Source organism: Zonotrichia albicollis, chromosome Z (assembly GCF_047830755.1).
Source record: "Zonotrichia albicollis isolate bZonAlb1 chromosome Z, bZonAlb1.hap1, whole genome shotgun sequence".
In the NCBI taxonomy this organism is placed as follows: Eukaryota; Metazoa; Chordata; class Aves; order Passeriformes; family Passerellidae; genus Zonotrichia; species Zonotrichia albicollis.
In genome coordinates this window covers 28,797,412-28,814,800 of record NC_133860.1, presented here as the reverse complement: position 1 = coordinate 28,814,800, position 17,389 = coordinate 28,797,412, and the positions used below count along the sequence as shown (strand labels likewise).

Below are 17,389 nucleotides of genomic sequence, written 5' to 3'. Positions count from 1 at the left end.
TTATATATTAAGTACTATTATATAATATTAAATTATAACAGTATAATATATAAGAGATATAATAAATTATAAACAATTATATAACATTAAAGTATTGCATAGAGCATAATATCTTATATTATTAAATAATATTTGAAATATTGATACATTCAATTAAATATCGTAGTAAGTGCTTTTAATATAATTTTAACTATTAATATTCAATATAATAAATATTACCTACAGCTCTTTCTACACTTCAAAACACATAAAATAGCTTCTTGGGGAAAAATTATCTTTTTTAATAAGAAAACAGAAGAGACAGCAACTGGTTTTCCCTACAGAGAGGCAAGGCAAAGGCTTGTATGAGTCGGTCAGCATGGCAGGCTGTGTGGTAATGCTTGGTTTGAAAGACACTTAGCAGCAGATTATTTCACCTCATAGAAACAAAGAAATGTTTACACTCTCAATTAAATTTTAAATAATTCCTGAGATCAAGGAGCCGCAGGAGGCATTCAGTCTTGTTGGGCTGAGCGATGCCAAGAGTAAAGATACTGGTCCTGCCCAGGTGTGGCTGCTGGCTACACCTGACTCAGAGCAAACAGCTGCCCTCCTCGGGGCTCTCTTTGCCTGCCCAAGTAACAGCAAAAAGGGGCTGAGAGAGACTCGTTTTATTAAACCACTGAATCTCCTACCAACAGAACGTTTTCTGGTAAAATAGGATTGGTTTTAGAACAATTACAAAATTCATCTCATGACCATGTACTCATCTCATGGTACCATGTGAGTACCACACAGAGATGTAAAGTTCAGAAAATGCTGGCAGCAGAAGCCACCCAACTGATCTACTCTGAAAATGCTGATGCATTTACAGTAAATCCCTAAGCAGGCCAGTTGTGCAACAAGTTGAAGTGACATAAAGTATTAACATTTATGGTGATGAGTCAAATCAAACAAACATCCTCTTTATAAGCTTTCTCACGGCATGTAGTAGCATGTACTTCGAGTAATGAAACATCTGTTACAGTCCTGACTTGCTCACAACCGAGCAAGTGTTGCAATAGTTCTGTAGGGCCAGGTTTCACATTAAGCCTTCAGTGGGTAGATGAGAAGGATCAGCACTCACAAGGTTTACTTCATCTCAGTTTATTCAGGAAGAATGAGCCAGGTTTCTTGTGAGGAAAACAAAAAAAGTACCATATTGCCAAATATCCAAAACTAATGTTAACTCCAGACTCACATACTTTAATGATACTTGCATTTCACTCAACTGCCCAGAAAGTCCCCTTTCACCAGGTGTATTTTGGGCAAAAAAGTGAATTACAAAATTTGCTTTGATGGCTCACTTTTGTATAATTTTTCCCACTTTATATATCTGTATGCATCTATGTATATAGTGTGATGTACTGCACTCAATTTTAACAGCTGCCCCTTCTGCTCAGGGTCTTCCTGATCACCCTGTGCATTGCCCACAGTAAGGAAAGGCTCATCTACTGTGCCCCACTCCCACCTTCTAACTCACATTAACTTTTGACATTTTCCAAAAAGACTTCGCTTTGTTTTCTCTATACCATGACCAGTGTAAAGAGACAACAAAATTCCTGTGAGTCAAAATTCTAGACTCAATATCGCAGATCATATATTAGATACACACAGACATATTCTTATTTCCCAATTCAAACATATACTTAAAAAGCACTTGTTTAAGAACTTTCCTGACTAAAAATAGTTTCCTGTGTCTGTCAAGGCTTTTGCAGCATTAGACCTTAAAGTTGGTGTCTGTCTTGGATACAGGTGATAACTATAAGTTGTGCAGTCATATTAGCTATTACAGAACTGTGACACAGAAGTGGGAGTTGTTTGTTTTGTTGGTTTAGGCTTTTTTTAAGCTCACCATCTAATTCGATACAGCAAAATTTGCACATGATTCTAAAAAAAATCATGGAAAGATTTCTGTAGGAAATGTTTTTCTTTAAAGGGAGAGGTTGTTGCTCAGCCCTTACCCAGTGTAAAGCCTTTAGCAAATTCCTGAGGAATGTATAAAAGACTTACATTCTCATTTACATCTACACTACACTGAGATGTAGTGTACATCTACACTACACTGAGAAATGTTCAGAGGAAAATTCCCTTGGTCTCCTGCTTTAATGTGTTTTTTTTCCAGACTGTCTGTGCACAAGCAGAGTTAATGATTCCTACAAGATCAGCCTGCCTCCCCTCTCAGTTCTGAAATACTTCCTCTGTTCTTTTTTTCTTCCAAGGGGGGACTTTTCTTGCTCATTTATGGCCCCAGATTACTGATCTAACTCTGTAATGCAATACTTGAACCCTTCAATCAGAACAGGACTATCTACACGGAGATCAACAGAAAATTCAACTCTTTGGAATTCCTCCTATTTTTTTGCCTGTGAAGAGTGAGAGATCTTAATATTATGAAACCAACAACATAAAGAAGTTAAAAGCAAACAGCTGCCAGTGGTTTCACTCTTGTTCTTCATCTCCCCTTCCCTCTGTGTGTTTCAGATCATTGCATATGTATCATGTCACAATTTAAATTTCAAGCTCTTTGGCTCAAAGCTTGCATCTTTATTTGAATTTGTTCACAGATTTGGGTGCTCACAAAACCAGTGAGAAGAGTACAGATTAGGAAACTTAGAAAAACTGTGCCACTAGAACACTTTCCTATTCAACAGGGTGTCTGCATCACCTTTCATCTTCATAAACAGTAAGGAGAAATAACAGACTGGTTTGTATCAAACAGACTCTATTGCTTTATTAATCAGTGTTAATGTACAGGTTAATTTTTAAAAAAGCTACAGTTTATGAAATGTACTGTCTACTTACAAGATACAAATCTAGGCCAATTGCCATGGTATCTATTGATGCTCACGCACTATAAAAAAATCTACTTTTTTTTTTCTGATATACAAAACCTCAAGCAAACATTCCATGTTAAACATTCAGTAAAGATAACAACATTCTACTACAGTTTCATATAGTGTTTTAGTGCAAAAGGAAGTACAAATATAAAAATACTGAGGCTTGAATAAAAATCCACAACAACAAGAAAATCCCAAGCAAGCTGTGGAGTTAGAGGTGAGTGTCAGCTATGGGTATTCTTCTAAGCTCTACAATCTGGGAGTTAGCCATGCTGCCACCATCCTGGCTGCCATGGCAAGATTCGTTATCACTGACACTGAGGCCTGCACCTGAAATAGAGAAAAAAAACCAAAAATAAGAGTCAGTGAGAATGAAATTTTGACAGAGAAATGAGGATACTCTGTCCTACTCTGTTTTATTCTGATTATTGAAATGTTTCCCTACCCCACAACCACGTGGCAAGTTTCCTCATACTAGTTTACCATACTGAATTCATGGATTATAACATTAGCTGACATAGATTTGTACCATACAGATATGCTTTTTCATAATTCCACTGTCATTCACTTTATTTGTTCCAGTATGTGGTAAAATAGATATTTAGAGGTTGCCTTGAAATCAGAAAAGCATAAATCAGGGCCTGGCTTGGACTGAGTTAATGATCTGGCTGTTAGCATTGGTATTTCCAAGGATTTCCTCATAAATAATTGGTTTTTAATGATATAATTTCCAAGTTAAACAATAATTCCAGCTGTTTTAATAGGACAGTAATTTTGACATGAAAAAATATACTGACCAAATATTCTTTAAACACACATTTGACATAAATTGTTGTATTAAGTTTTACTTCTGCCAGAAGAGAGAAGTAAATACTAGATTTTTGTCCAAGGGAACCTCCAAAACATGTGTAGAAGAGACCTTGGGAGGCTACCTTCTCCATCCTTTCGTCATAGGACTTCTGCTAGCTTTCTGCTTCCTAAACGTTTGATGGGGACTTCATTTGGGCTTTTATTGTGGGGGAGGTTTGAGTAGATTAGTGTGAAGATTCACAATCCTGCACTAGTTTTTATGAAATGCAAATTTTTCCCAGACCATTTTGTCACAAGAGATCTGTTGAAACTATAAACTTCAGTGTTTTTTCAGCTCCTCTCCTTGAGCTATAGAACAAATTCTACACAATACATGAGTTTTGAGGGCTTAAGGTGTCTAGGCTTTAAATTTGTTGAGAACTGCATATGAGCATAATGAGGCATGAGGATATCAATACAAATCACTTTCAAGTATGATCCTGTAGTGGTGTCATTTACAAATTATGGGGGAAATAATTTGCTTTAGACAGAAGCAGATCAGTAACTACATGCAGTTCAAGGTAGTTCCAAAGGAATGACATCTGGCTCCAAACAGCCCCGAACAGGGTATGCTGGGAGAGGCAGTGATTTGCATTTCATACCGAAAAATATTTTCCAGAGTTTCTATAAGGTATACATTGCATCTCTTATTTCTATCTCAGTTGACTTTCCAGTTTTTGGTTTGTTCAACAAAAGAAAAGAGTATTTTAATTTTTTTTTAGTTCCTTCACCTTTTTCTATGCTCTCTGTTATTCCACTTCAACAAAGTTTTCTCTTAGCACCCTTCCAACCACCACCCCTAAATCAGAAAAGAAGTACTGTAAAGCAGGCAGAAGTGTGATGCTGCTTTGCTGTGGGAAGTCAGGCTGCAATTTTGAATACAGCGTTTGGTCCAGAGAACCTGCACAGAAGGTCCTGTAGGGCTAGCTAAGTTTTTCCACAGAGGTCTGCACAAAGTCCTGGTAGGGGCCAAACTTGGCTCCATGCTCCATGATCCAGGGGTAAAGTGGGTCAGTTGCACCATGATCCTTCTTACACCTGGTTTTGGTGTTTGGGTCATGGAGGGAACATGCATTCACTGACACTACTGAGTCCTTAGGTTGGCACGATCCAAGTTCTTGAGAAAACAACTACTGCCAGAGTTTGACAGGAGTAAAAATCCATCAAGATACAGAGATACAATAAAAAAGTCAAGATTAGGATCTGAATTATTAAAATACTTGTTTATAAATGTATTGAAGCTGATTTAAATTTATATGCACATTCAACCCTTTATTGAGCCAGATCCTAATATCCAAAAGGAGCTTGAAGGTCCTGGAAAAAACAGCAATTGTTTAAACAAGTTATTTTGATTGTTTGATTATTTTAGAAAGGAAACCTGACTGTAATAGGTAAGATGAATCAGACTGCTGTATTTACCACATGGAGATGGATGATCAAGCAAAAACCATGAAGTAAATAAAATACTTCAAAAGAAGAAAGAACACAATACTTCTTATGGAAGATGAACACTGAGTGTTGGTGTTAGAAAGATATTTGTCTTACCAGTAGCTATACCGATAACGTGGCAACTTAGCACAGGATTTCCTTAAGAATCTTTTGCTGGGCACTAAAAAGATCAGGTATTGGTCTAATGATATTATAGTATGTATATTCTTAAATGTCATATATGAGCAAGTTTTGTCCATGCTCTGTGCAAAGTCAGAGAAGATATTTTTTGTTACGTAGGTTCTTATCAGGAACTTGGTAAGTCAGAGGCTGAAACTGGGTACTTTAGGTTTGCAAAGGCCTTGCTCTGCTGATGTTGCAAAGACAAACTGCGTTAGAGTTGATCCTTTTTAGGAATAAGAACTGAAATGTAACCAGGATACCAGCTTACCAAACAGTCGGCAGCCTGGAAAGGGTATGACTGTTTACACAATTGAGTTTCACAGAGTTCATTGGTCCATTGTGTTCTCAGATTAGAGTGGAATTTAAACTCAATCACATTCCAAAAAACATGCACTTCTAGAGATCCTAGAGTTGTGTGGTAGGTATGTAGCAGGGAGTATTACTTTTTCCAGTTTGTGAAGAAAAATAAGCAAGAAAATGAAGCCCTCCTTTCTTTTCTTTGTGTATGCAAGGACTAGCTGTAAACTGAAAAGTCTCAGCTCAGGCTTCAAACCCAGAGAGCTTCCTCCACTGACATCTGCTGGTGAAGGGCTGTATTAGCGCATCCCGAGGCCCCTGAAACAACAGCTGTTATCATCTGCTGGCTTAGAGATAGCTAAGACTTTCACTAAAACATTGTAAGGGAAAGAGCTTGTATTGCAAGCACTGTACTCATATCACTGGGAAAACTTTTTATCTCTCAAGCACTTATATCTTGCTTAATCAATCATAATTTTATTATATGTGTGGGATGTATATGAATAACATACACAAACCAAATTTAATTCTTCTTTCAGGGTTTTACTTCACAGAAATGACACCAACAGACATTCAGCTTCTATAAAAAAAGTTCAGATTGAACTAAAAATGCTTACTGGGTATTGCACAGTCACATTCAATAGTCATCACATAACATATGTGTGACAACTACAGATGAGAAACTGAATGAATATGCAAACTTTCTTTCCTTTATTTTTTTCTTTGAAGTGAGCCCGTCAAAATAGAGATGCAGACTGATAAGGCAGGAACTTTGCCACCTACAATCTATATGCCCTGTAATAGAAAGTCTCAAGGATGCTGCACTGAATACCTTTTAGAATTGAAATTTCAAATGTTTCCCCAGGTTCAGGATGGCCACATGAGATGCTTTATTCTTAAACCAGGCACCTTCAGTGGGGTCACCAAGGTATATAAAATGCTGACTTTGGAACCCTAGCTGTATTAGATTGAAAATCATGAATCATTTTATATAACATTGTTATTGTAACAGCTGTATTTGTGTGGGGTTTTTAACTTAGTAGATTTTTCCAAGTATTTTCCATATCAGGGAATCATTAGAATATTTGCATCATATTAAAGAAATACTGGAATATTTCTACAGTACTTATCACAATTGCCTGCATTAAGATTAAAAAAAACACTGAGGTATGAATGTAGCAGTATTCTGCTTAATATATATCTGGATACTACCATGGTGGGTCACTCATCACCTCTGGAGGAGTTTGGACGTCCCCCAAAGGCTTTGCTGTGTTTTGGTTTCACATTTCATCCAAACGAATGAGCTGTTTTGGTTTTGTGCATCGCAGAAAGGGAGAGGATAGGAGTATTTGTAAGACACAGATGGAAGTTCAGAAATCAGTAAAGCTATCATGCATTTATTCATGCTTTAATGCTTCTCTACCAGAGTACAAGTCCTCAGGGAATTCTGGTACATTGGGCTTTATCCTCAATCACAATAACATATGACTGTGTTGCAATCTGGAAGGCAAAGTCTTACTAAATTGACTATCAATATAAACTTTGCACAAGAAATCAGAAGGGAAATGAAATCACGTCCAAAATTACAGACTTTTAAAGTTATTAGTGAAATCAACTAAAACTAATTCACAAATAGCTAACTTTCTCAGTAGAAGCTGTTTGAATCATTATGAGAGCCATAAATGAAATACAATAAAATTAATAAGTAGAAATTAATAAACATTTAAAAAAAGCTTTTAGCACATGTCAATGAGCAGGACATGCCCCTAAAGTATTTTTCCTACCATAATTGTTTTATTATTTCCTTCACATAAGCCACCTTGGAGTAGGCCTGTCTTCCGAAAGAACTCCAAAATAAAAGAAACAGCATGATGTAGCAAGCAGGGTGAATCCCAACAGTGTATTTCTGTATGGACATGAGCACATTTGATGGAAAGAAGGAATTATTTGGTAAAGCATCCAAATACAATGGCTGCATGATATAAGTAGCCCACTGGATTCTCACACAAAACAGAAAAACCCTATCACCATGTGATCCTTGTACGAAGCTAGCATAACGGGGCTAAGAAACAGCACACTGCTATCCACCTGATTTGCTAGAACTGCAGTTGTATGTCTCCATCTGACCCAGCCTGTATTTCAGGTTAATCTGTAATTAGGCCCAGCACTAAAGACTGTGGAACCAAGGGCTAAGTGCACAGTTCTGTGACACATTCCTTTAGCAACAAGGCTGAGAGTGCCAGTACAAGTATTTATGGGGCTGCACTGCACACTGCAAATTACTAAACAGCGACAAGTTAAAAACAAAGTTTTTCTGTGGAGAATTTTTTTTTTTAATCTGTCTTCATTTCTACAGCCGAGAATGGCAGAAAGGCAGGAATAAAATTTAGCTTTGCTAAAATTATTATACTCATTCCAAATGATCCAGGTTAAACCTTGTGGCCACAAAATTATTCCCTGTGACCATAAGTTGAAGTTACCTTCAGACAGCTCAGAACTACATGAACAGAAAGAAAAGATGAAGCATAATGGGGCATAAAAACATTTTTACATATTCCTCTGCTAATCAGCCCTGATCCTCTCCCAGTCCTCAGAATGGGAACACTATAGCACTACTATAGGTAAGTTGAAGTATAGATTGACAGTTTTAGGGAAGAGATAATGGAAGGTTCTGGTTCAGTTTAGCAAAGGTAAAGTTCAAACAATAGCATTTTTAATCTTCCTCCAGAAGAAACAGCCCCCAGTTCAGCAATGATAGAACTAGCTAATGTGGGGGGGAAAGCACCTTCTCCCTTCTCTTCCAGAATAAGGAATTCTCAGCCTTCCGAAATAAAAAGGAATTGAGAAGCTCCTCACACAGCAAATTACAGGTAAGAGCAGTTCAGCAAAAAGGCATCTTAGATTTACCTGCCTTTACACTTTTGCCTATTTAGAGAAGAGGTCCTTGTCTTCCAATTGCCAATGACCACTTCCTTGGAGCAAGGACTGGTGCTCAAAGGCCTCAGACTAACTCATGTTGATTGGGAGAGAGCAGGGAGTGGAAAGAAGAAGAAAAAGAGAAATCTAACTTGACTTCTTGTGGTTTCATGTGAGCACAAGCAATGACACAAGAGAGGAAGAAATGTAGTGCCGAGAGGCTTAGAGATGAGCTCATTTCAGTGCCTGCTAGCTTAACTATTATCATAAAACTCCTGTTAGACAGCAGCACACTGAATACTTTAGTGGCATAGGTCCATATTGCTAAACAGAGAAAAAAATTCCAGCTTTCCACCACCTCATCTCCTTTTTTATTATTTCCATGTGATTCCTTGCCTCCCTCTCTTTGGCCATGCTGAACTAGAAAACATGTCAGGATGAAAATAATAAAAAAGATTTTTAGTTACAGAAAAGCTTGTTGATTTTTTGTTTGTTTTTGGTGGGATTTTTTTGGTTTTTGCTTTTGTTTGTGTGTTTGTTTGTTGTTTAAGAAAAAATATATGCTGAGCTAGAGGTTGTGTCTGAGACAACAGTTGATAAACATTTACTTTGCAGGTCAAAGATGCTCTAACCTTCCACACCACCTTTTCAGGTCATCTTGTTCAAATGTGAGGCTGCAACCAGATGGGACAGCTGGTTTGGTTTAGAAATCATGGGGATTTTTATTATTGTAACACTGTTGGGGACACCACGTGAGCACATGAATAAGCATTGGTGTAAAATTGTCTGGCACTACTTGAATCAGTAGCGTAAACAAAATATTTTTCTCCAATAATGGTCTGAAGTCACTATCTCAAATCATATTAATATGAAACACTCATAAAAAATTATAATAAAATTAAAATTTTAATAAAGAAGACAATAATAGAATTTAGGCAAGAAAATCAAAAGTTGGTTTTAGACCTACTTTCTCAAAGAACTTAAAACAAGTTAATTAGGGATGGAGCTTGAAGACAGGAAAAAGTAACTAAGTGCTGAATACGTGTTGAATTGTATCATATTTCAGCTACGGCTGTTGCCTTGATTGTTCTTCCAGCCTTAAGACTCAGTCTTCTACAGTTTACTAATGCCAACTGATTTACTTAAGTACTAAACATTGTGTAATAATAGGAGTGTTAGATGTAGATAGTTTCATGTCCTATTAACTATCTATGAATTTCCTTCTTAGTGTTCAAGAAGTCAGGCCCAGAGGTATTCCTAAAGATCTTTTAGGTGACCTCCTGCTACCAAGCAAGTCCACTTGTACTTCAACTGGGTGGGCTTTGGTTAGTGTATGCCACATCTTATCAGGTAAGATTCCTTTGTCTCTTTGGTTGTCCTATCAGACATTCCTATGATAACTGATCTTTAAGATTTCCACTGGAAATCAGATTATATTAAGATACCTCATTAATTGTGTCTCGTGGAATGGTGGCACCATTAGGATAAATAACAACATAGCAATAGAGCAAACTTTGAAGGGCAAAGGGAAGAGTCACTCACCAGTCTTTAAAGCAAATATTAGGTCATCAAACTCCTGTGATTCCTCATCAGCAACTAATGAGCTGGTACTGTATCCTCCAGAAGGGTGGAAAACATTACCATTTTGTGGACTCTGCTTAAAGGCAGCACTAGCTTGACTAGCAGGCTGCAAGGATGCCCTCTCCCAGTCTGCAGGCACCTGCAGAGTTTAAAAAGATACAAAATTCAGTAAGCATCAAAACTATTTTACAGAAAAGTGGAAATTATGACTAGAGCTGAACTGAAGACCAAGAGATTTTGGAACCAGATATTCTGTCACTTCTATAATGAACCAGGAAGCCTTTTAAAACTTTTTAATATCTATATATCTATATCTACATCTATCTATATCTATCTGTGTATCTATAAATATATCTAGATGTAGATCTATCTATCTGTATCTCCCTTTCCCTTGCCTTTCTTTTCCTCCTGTATTGGGTTTTCATGGCCAAGTTTTGGTAGTGTGGAGGGTTACAGGGGAGCCAACTGGGGTGACTTCTGTGAGAAGCTACTGGAAGATTCCTCCATGCCTGGTTGAACAACCCCTGGCAGCTGCAAAGATGTATCCACTGCCACATCTGGGTCAATTAGAAATGGTGGTAATGCCTCTGTGATAACATATTCAAGAAGCAGAATTAAAAAAAATATTATTGTGCAGATGTAACTGTGGCCAGGGAAGAGCAGGGTGAGAATTTGTGAGAAGAACATTTCTGCAGACACCAGAGTCAGTGGAGAAGGAGAGGGAGAAGGCACTCTAGATGCAAGAGCTGGGATTCCCTTGCAGCCTGTGGTGCAGAAGATGAGGAAGCAGCTGTGCCCCTGCAACCCATGGAGGAGTCCCATGCCAGAGCAGAGGGTGCCTAAGAGGAGGCTGTGAGAGGTGTTCAGAGACCACGCTGGAACCTGTCCATGAAGGACTACGCCCCTTGGAAGAAAGAGCCATGCTGCAGCAGTCTGGGGGGGACTCTTGCCTGCGGGATGGATTCCCACTGAGTGAGCTCATGGAGAGCTCTCCTCTGTGCCAGGGACCCCATGCTCAAGTACAGGAAGGACTCCTCTCCCCGAGGAGCTGCAGAAACTATGGATGATGAACTGACCATAACCCACATTCCTTGTCTCCCTGTGCTGCTGAGGGAGGAATGAGACCTGGGAAAGAAGGAGGCTTGCTGAAGGGGGGAAGGTGTTTTTAAGGTTGGTTGTTTTGTTGTTTTCTTTTTCATTATGTTGCTCTGATTTTGTTAGCAATAGATAAATTAATATTGCTAAGTACATCTCTATATCATCCACTTTAGATGGTGCCTGGCATCCAGGAAGGGTAAACCCACTACATCTTCCCTTCCCTTTTCCCTTTTTTTTCCCTTTCCCCTTTTTTCCCCCTTTTCCCTTTTCCCATTTCCATTCACTTCCTTTCCCCATTCCATTCCATTTTATTCTAACTTTATTGCAACTTCCAGAAGTTTTGATCATTCTAACTCAGAGAAATTATACTTTATAGTATATAAAGCCCATCTAAAACCTATAGTAAGCTGAAAGAATTAACCTGATATTTTCATTTCTCATGACCTTCTTTTGACACTTTAATCAACCTCCATAATAATGTGAAGACTCAAGTGTGAAAGAAAAAATTCTCTACGTGGGATGTTATCAGGGCACAGTAAGCTCCAATAATAACATGGATAAATATACCTATTTTTGTTATTAAAATAAACGAAAGAAAAACTCCCCCCTGTCAAACCTATAACATTTAGCATCTTATTCCCATGTGTTACACTTCAGAACTAATGCTGCAATCTCTAAACAAGTTAACAGCTACAGAGAACTACAGAGCACTCTTACCTCTTCCATGGCACTGATGAGGTTCTGCGTGGACTTGCTGATCTCTCCTCCTGCAGCTGGCAGACCACTGCCATGTGTGAAAAATGCTGATCCTGGAGTTGCATGCCCATTCATGTCAACAGTGTAACTTGCTTTCACAGGACAGCAAAGTTGGTTGTGCAGGATAAAATATACCACAAAGACATAAAGACCCTTAAACAGAGATTGAAAGAGAAAAGCAGGTTGTGAAATGCAGGTTGCTTGGTTCAGAGCTTTCTGTGCAAACTAATGGATGAAATCACTGTCCATCAGAGATCTAAAAGTTACAAGTAAATTCAAATCCTGAGTTCCTCAGCTAAAAACACACAAGCACACACACACGTGCACACAAGTATTTTAAGATTATTCTTTAGTTGAACCTACAGAGTTGCAAAGGAAAGCTACGACCCCAAAACCAACAAAACCGACTTGAGTTTCACAGTTATCATAAGAGTGAAAATGAGGTTAAAGGCCTCCCTTATAATAGTATTTGGCTGCTGTTCCTTAGCCACAATTCTTCATTTTCTTACTGACCTCCTAGCTTTTTGCAATCTTTACCTCATGCAAACTGCACTGCTGCTGTCACAGATTCTATAACTACAAATTAGATGTTCTGTGATATGCACTAATTCAGCACTGATTTTCATTTTTGATTACAACAAATGCTCTGCTGTATGCATCTGCAGTTCTTCTTTAAAACCTGCTAATTTTGACCTTTAGTCTGAGACAAGACAAATAATATAACCCTGTCTTGTGTTTATAAAGAAATCCAGTAACTGAATTTCTCAATAAGAAATCTGACTTACTTTAATTTTTAAGTTGCACTAATACTGAGGGAAAATAATCCACTCCAACTGATAAATCAACCTGTTAAATAATTACTGAAGAAGGGGTTACCAAAATAGTACAGAAGGAAGTCGTCTGCATTCTTACCAATTGCTGCAATACAATTACATTTGCAATGTTTTTTTAATTCCCATTGTTCTCCAGAACCCTGAAGCTAATTGTACTAAGCAGAACAATTCATTTTAAAGGTATCCACTGGCATGGAAGTACTAACTGGGTTTACAAATAGTAAGGAGTTTCATCTAATTATATTTGTGAATTCCTAACAAAAGGAATTTTGAAAATACTTGAAAAAAAAAGAGAGTGCAAATACCCAACAGCACCTCATGATACATGGACTGATAATTTCTATTGGGAAAATGATATGACAGAATCATCTGGTCCCAAGTGACACATAAGGAAAGCTAATGGGATTCAACACGATTTCAATCTCAGCTGGTTAAACACTGGAGATACTCTCACACGGCTGCTATAAAACTATACAGCTCTGCTTCTGAGATTTTTTTAACAGAAAACTACCAAATAAAAGTGCTAAAACCACTAAAAAGCTATTTTGAGAAAACATGTTCCTGCTTTTCCAGATTATTGGTTATTTGTCATGACAACTCAGAGCAGTTCACTGAGAGGAAATTTCTTTGTGATACACATAAGTAAATACGTTCCATAAAATAGATGTAAACATGTTTGAGAAGGTAAAAAGTAACTAAAATATCCTTTCATTCTATAAACAAGTTCAAGGACTCTGATATACTTCAGACATAATGGGGCCAGTAAATGGATTTATTTTAATTTAAGTTGTTATGGATATGAAAAGGATAAAACCCCCAAGAAGAACAGATTATAGTGACAATACAAAATTCAGAGTAGCCTCTGGCAGTTCAGTCTCTGAGGGCCTAGCCACAAAAGCTGCACACACATTTCAAGTAGTTTTGTACTTTTCAAGAAAACTCAATAGCTGACGATGTAGCACAGCCCTGTCTTTTGAAATTGCAGGGACACAAGGCATTGGTATACAAGGTCCATGACAAGTCACTCTCCTCAAGTAGCTTCAAGTGTGGAACACTCAATTTTCTAAAACAAAAACTCATGGAATAAAGTGTCACAATTATCTCCTTAACTTGGTCTGCCTCCTGATGTAATTCTCTGATGATGAGACAACTCCTCTGGGTCCTTCCCTAATAGTCACATGGACACACAGGGAGGTTATTTTAATGCCTAAGAACAGGAAAAGTCAAAGACTGAGACAGATAGCAGAACCAAAACCTGTGTTTTACTTCTCCTGTCTTGCAAGTTGTTAGAGCAATGTCTTACCAACAGAAGTTCATACCCAATGAAACCCAATACTCCTAAGCAGACAATACATTTAGACAGGAATTCTTGTTGGAAAGAGAATTCCTTGGCTGGACAAAGGATGGATCTTTCTTTCACCTATATTCCCCTCTAAATCTAGAATCTCAAGAAGATAATGCTCTGTAGATGTGAATTTCTTTGTATCATCACTGTAGTTTTGTTCGAAGCACCAAAAGGGTTTTGTGGTCATATTCTGACAGTCCTGTGTCCCTGTTTAAAACCCCCAGGAAGGTAGTTAGGAAGCTAAAACGAGTCAAATGATCCTGCCCAGGTTGCATTGAGTTCCAAAGACCATACATATGATGTCATGCAGTATGAATTTCTGTTTCTTTTCAAGCCAGCAGCTACCAAGGTATTTACTCAGAAAGAGCATGGACAGCGTGCAGATACTTAGGTTGTTGTCAACGCAACCACAGCTTTCAGTTTCAGTCAATTTTTTCAAAAGCACCAGTCTGAGAATTGAATGATCTTTTATCATTCTTGTGACTCGTGTTTCTTTTAATTTCAACCTTTAAAACACTGTAAAAACAGTCATAAATTGCTATGAAAATAAGGTTGTTGGCATTGTAATATATGTTTTCTGTGTTTTCATATAAACAACTCTAGCCAGCTTGGAACTACTGTACTTTTTTAGAGACTCACAAAACTTGTCCTTGGTGCCTGGACTAAGAATGAAATGAAGACAATAGTTAATTTCTGCTGACAGGCCTGCTGGGAACCTACACCCTCCATAAGGATTGAAAAGAGGTTGCTTAAGGTGTGGATATTAATTAAAACGGGCAATAATATTTCTGTTAAATGTATGGGAAATACTAATTTTTTATTAGAAGTTTTCATTAAAAAAACCTAAGCTAAACCCAATCCCCAAAATCTCAGCCTAGTACCAGCAACCTCTGCTGCTGCATATATATTGGGAGCCATGCTCCTCAACTCATAGGCATGTGCCAGGGGGCCAGGAAAATCCCTTGGGTCCCAGATTACAATGACTGACTAATAATCTGAGTTTGACTGGGGCCCCTATGGAAGCACAGTGAAAAACTAAGCTCAAGAACTAGGACTCGAGAGGGTTAATAGTGATTCTACATAAATTCTGTGCATTGGGCCCCCAGGACTACTTAGAAAACATTTAACCCTATTTCATTTATGGTTAAATTATGATAGTAATGTTAGTAAAATGCCACAGTAAAACATCAGAGAAAAAGGTGGTAGTAACATATTTCCTATGGAGAAAGGTGGGAAATGCTCCAAGCAGACAATTAGACTGTCCAAAGGAGGGAGCACAAACAGGAAATTTATAGTTCATAAACATGGTGCTTATATGAAAAAAGCCTGCAAGAGACTGTCTGCAAAGACTGCTGGTTATTTTACTGATATTGGCTCATGGAAGACAATTAAACTCTTATCATTTCATCTCAGCAACTGGCTCATAAACTCTTTTGTAATGTTATGACAGGGAAAAATATCCATATACACACAGGTACAACTGTCTGAAAGAAAGCTCACATGGAAAAGTTTGATGGGACAGTTTTGTTCAGTGAGGTGGGAGCAGCCTCAGTGCTGCTCTAGGTTATGCCAGTAGTTCACCTTACAAGAGACAGTCATGGAGAAGGCAGTGGGAAATGACAGAGGGAGAGAGAGTGGTTTTAAGTTGAAACAGGGAAGGTTCCAACTGGATATGAGGAAAACATATTTAATGTAGGGGTAACTAAGCACTGGAGCAACCTGCCCAAAAAGACTGTGGAAATTACTCCATAGAAGAAGGGAGTTTTTTCTGGTATATATGTACACAATATAATTGGTGAGAGGGTTCATGCATTTGTGTGAGGTGAGTTTTCCTGTACAACAGATTGATTTATTTATTTTAAGGAGCAGTTGCAGGAAACTAGCTAATTAAGGACAGAATACATTCATACATGCTACACCTCACGAGATCCCATAAGGACTGGAGGACTGATCCACAGGAAACCTTCACTGCACACTGAAGACTGAGAGTTTATCTCTGGCCTCTAACTCTGTGTGTCCAACTTACTGATATGACACTACAGTACATCTAAATTAGAAAACTGAGTTAACTAGCTACTAATAATGAGTAAAGATAAAAGAAATTGTAGGCAATCAACAAATCTTTTCATCATCTCCTTTTTACATACAGAGAGAAAACCAAGATGCTTACTGCATCACATGATTTTATTATTGTTCTGATAAACACAAACACACCAAAGTATTAGACTTATTTTTGAAGCTAATCTACAGCATATATCTCCCACAAGTATTTTAACCATGTCTGAGATACCCTACCCCAAAAACACCTGTTTTCAACAGAGAAGTTAATTCAGATATGATCATCTGTTTTAGAGGAATGGTATTTCTATATATAAAGTATCTTAAGAAGACTTTTGTGAACAAAAAGTGATTTCATCACTCCATTTTAGCCATTTCTCAACCTGCTTCTGGGTATATATCAGCACTAAAAATTTTAATTTAATTTAAATTTATTTTAATTAATTAAATTTAAATTTAATTTAATTTGGAAAATTTTGGTTGTTAACTATCATCACATGACTGTATCTCTAAAAGTTGTTTTTCTAAAGGAGAATACTTAAAGCAAAATTAAGGCTTCTAAGGAAAGCTGACCTCTTGGTCAGACCAAAAATTTCAGTTACCAGAAATGGCTCATTCTGATCCTTAAAACAGAGTGTCTAAAAAATACACTATTATTTTTACACTTGCACCTTTATTCATGCCAGGTGCTAAAAACACCCCCATAAAGAACACAAATGTATCTTGGACAACAGAAGAATTGCCCATAGTTGGATCAGCTCTTGATGCTCTTTGTCATTACTGTATGATAGTTTAGGCTTTGGTTAGTCTTACTTCAGAGTTTTAATTTTATCAGGTGAGATTTAATTTCATTCTCTGTCTGGACTGTGCGAATTTATTGTTGCCAACCAGTCCTAGGAAGTCCTTTCCTTGTTAATTTAATGATCACACTGTTCTTCTTGGTTGGCTGTCAAGGGTCAGGGGTGCTGCTGCCACTTCTGGTGGTGTGCTATTCAGCGCCTTGGTTGATTCCTTGTGAACTTCCCTAGGGTTTTCATTAATTTATGGGAAGTTCCTTATATTGTTTCCATCACTGGCTGGTCAAAGACTGCTGTGGAATAACCCTGAATTACATAACAAGTGCCTACCTCTTTTGGGAAAATTATCAGTCTGATTAATATAAATAAATTGCATCTTTCACTAAGTTC

The 17,389-nt window shown here is 37.6% G+C and overlaps 1 protein-coding gene across 8 annotated transcripts in view; it reads right to left on the bottom strand.

The window, feature by feature from the left end:
• Positions 1 to 209: 209 nt before the first annotated feature.
• Positions 210 to 17,389, bottom strand: part of ADGRV1 (adhesion G protein-coupled receptor V1) — a 273,337-nt gene continuing 256,157 nt past the window's right edge. For 5 of the 8 annotated variants that reach the window (XM_026797291.2, XM_026797293.2, XM_026797294.2 and 2 more), the window contains 3 exons: positions 11,928 to 12,119; positions 10,074 to 10,251; positions 211 to 3,188 (listed from right to left, as the gene is read on the bottom strand). In XM_026797291.2, the coding sequence (XP_026653092.1) occupies positions 3,070 to 3,188; positions 10,074 to 10,251; positions 11,928 to 12,119 (489 nt within the window). In that variant the 3' untranslated portion in view covers positions 211 to 3,069. Of the gene's footprint in view, positions 3,189 to 10,073; positions 10,252 to 11,927; positions 12,120 to 17,389 lie in introns of all 8 variants that reach the window. The other 3 variants (XM_026797296.2, XM_026797297.2, XM_026797299.2) reach the window with 2 other exon arrangements.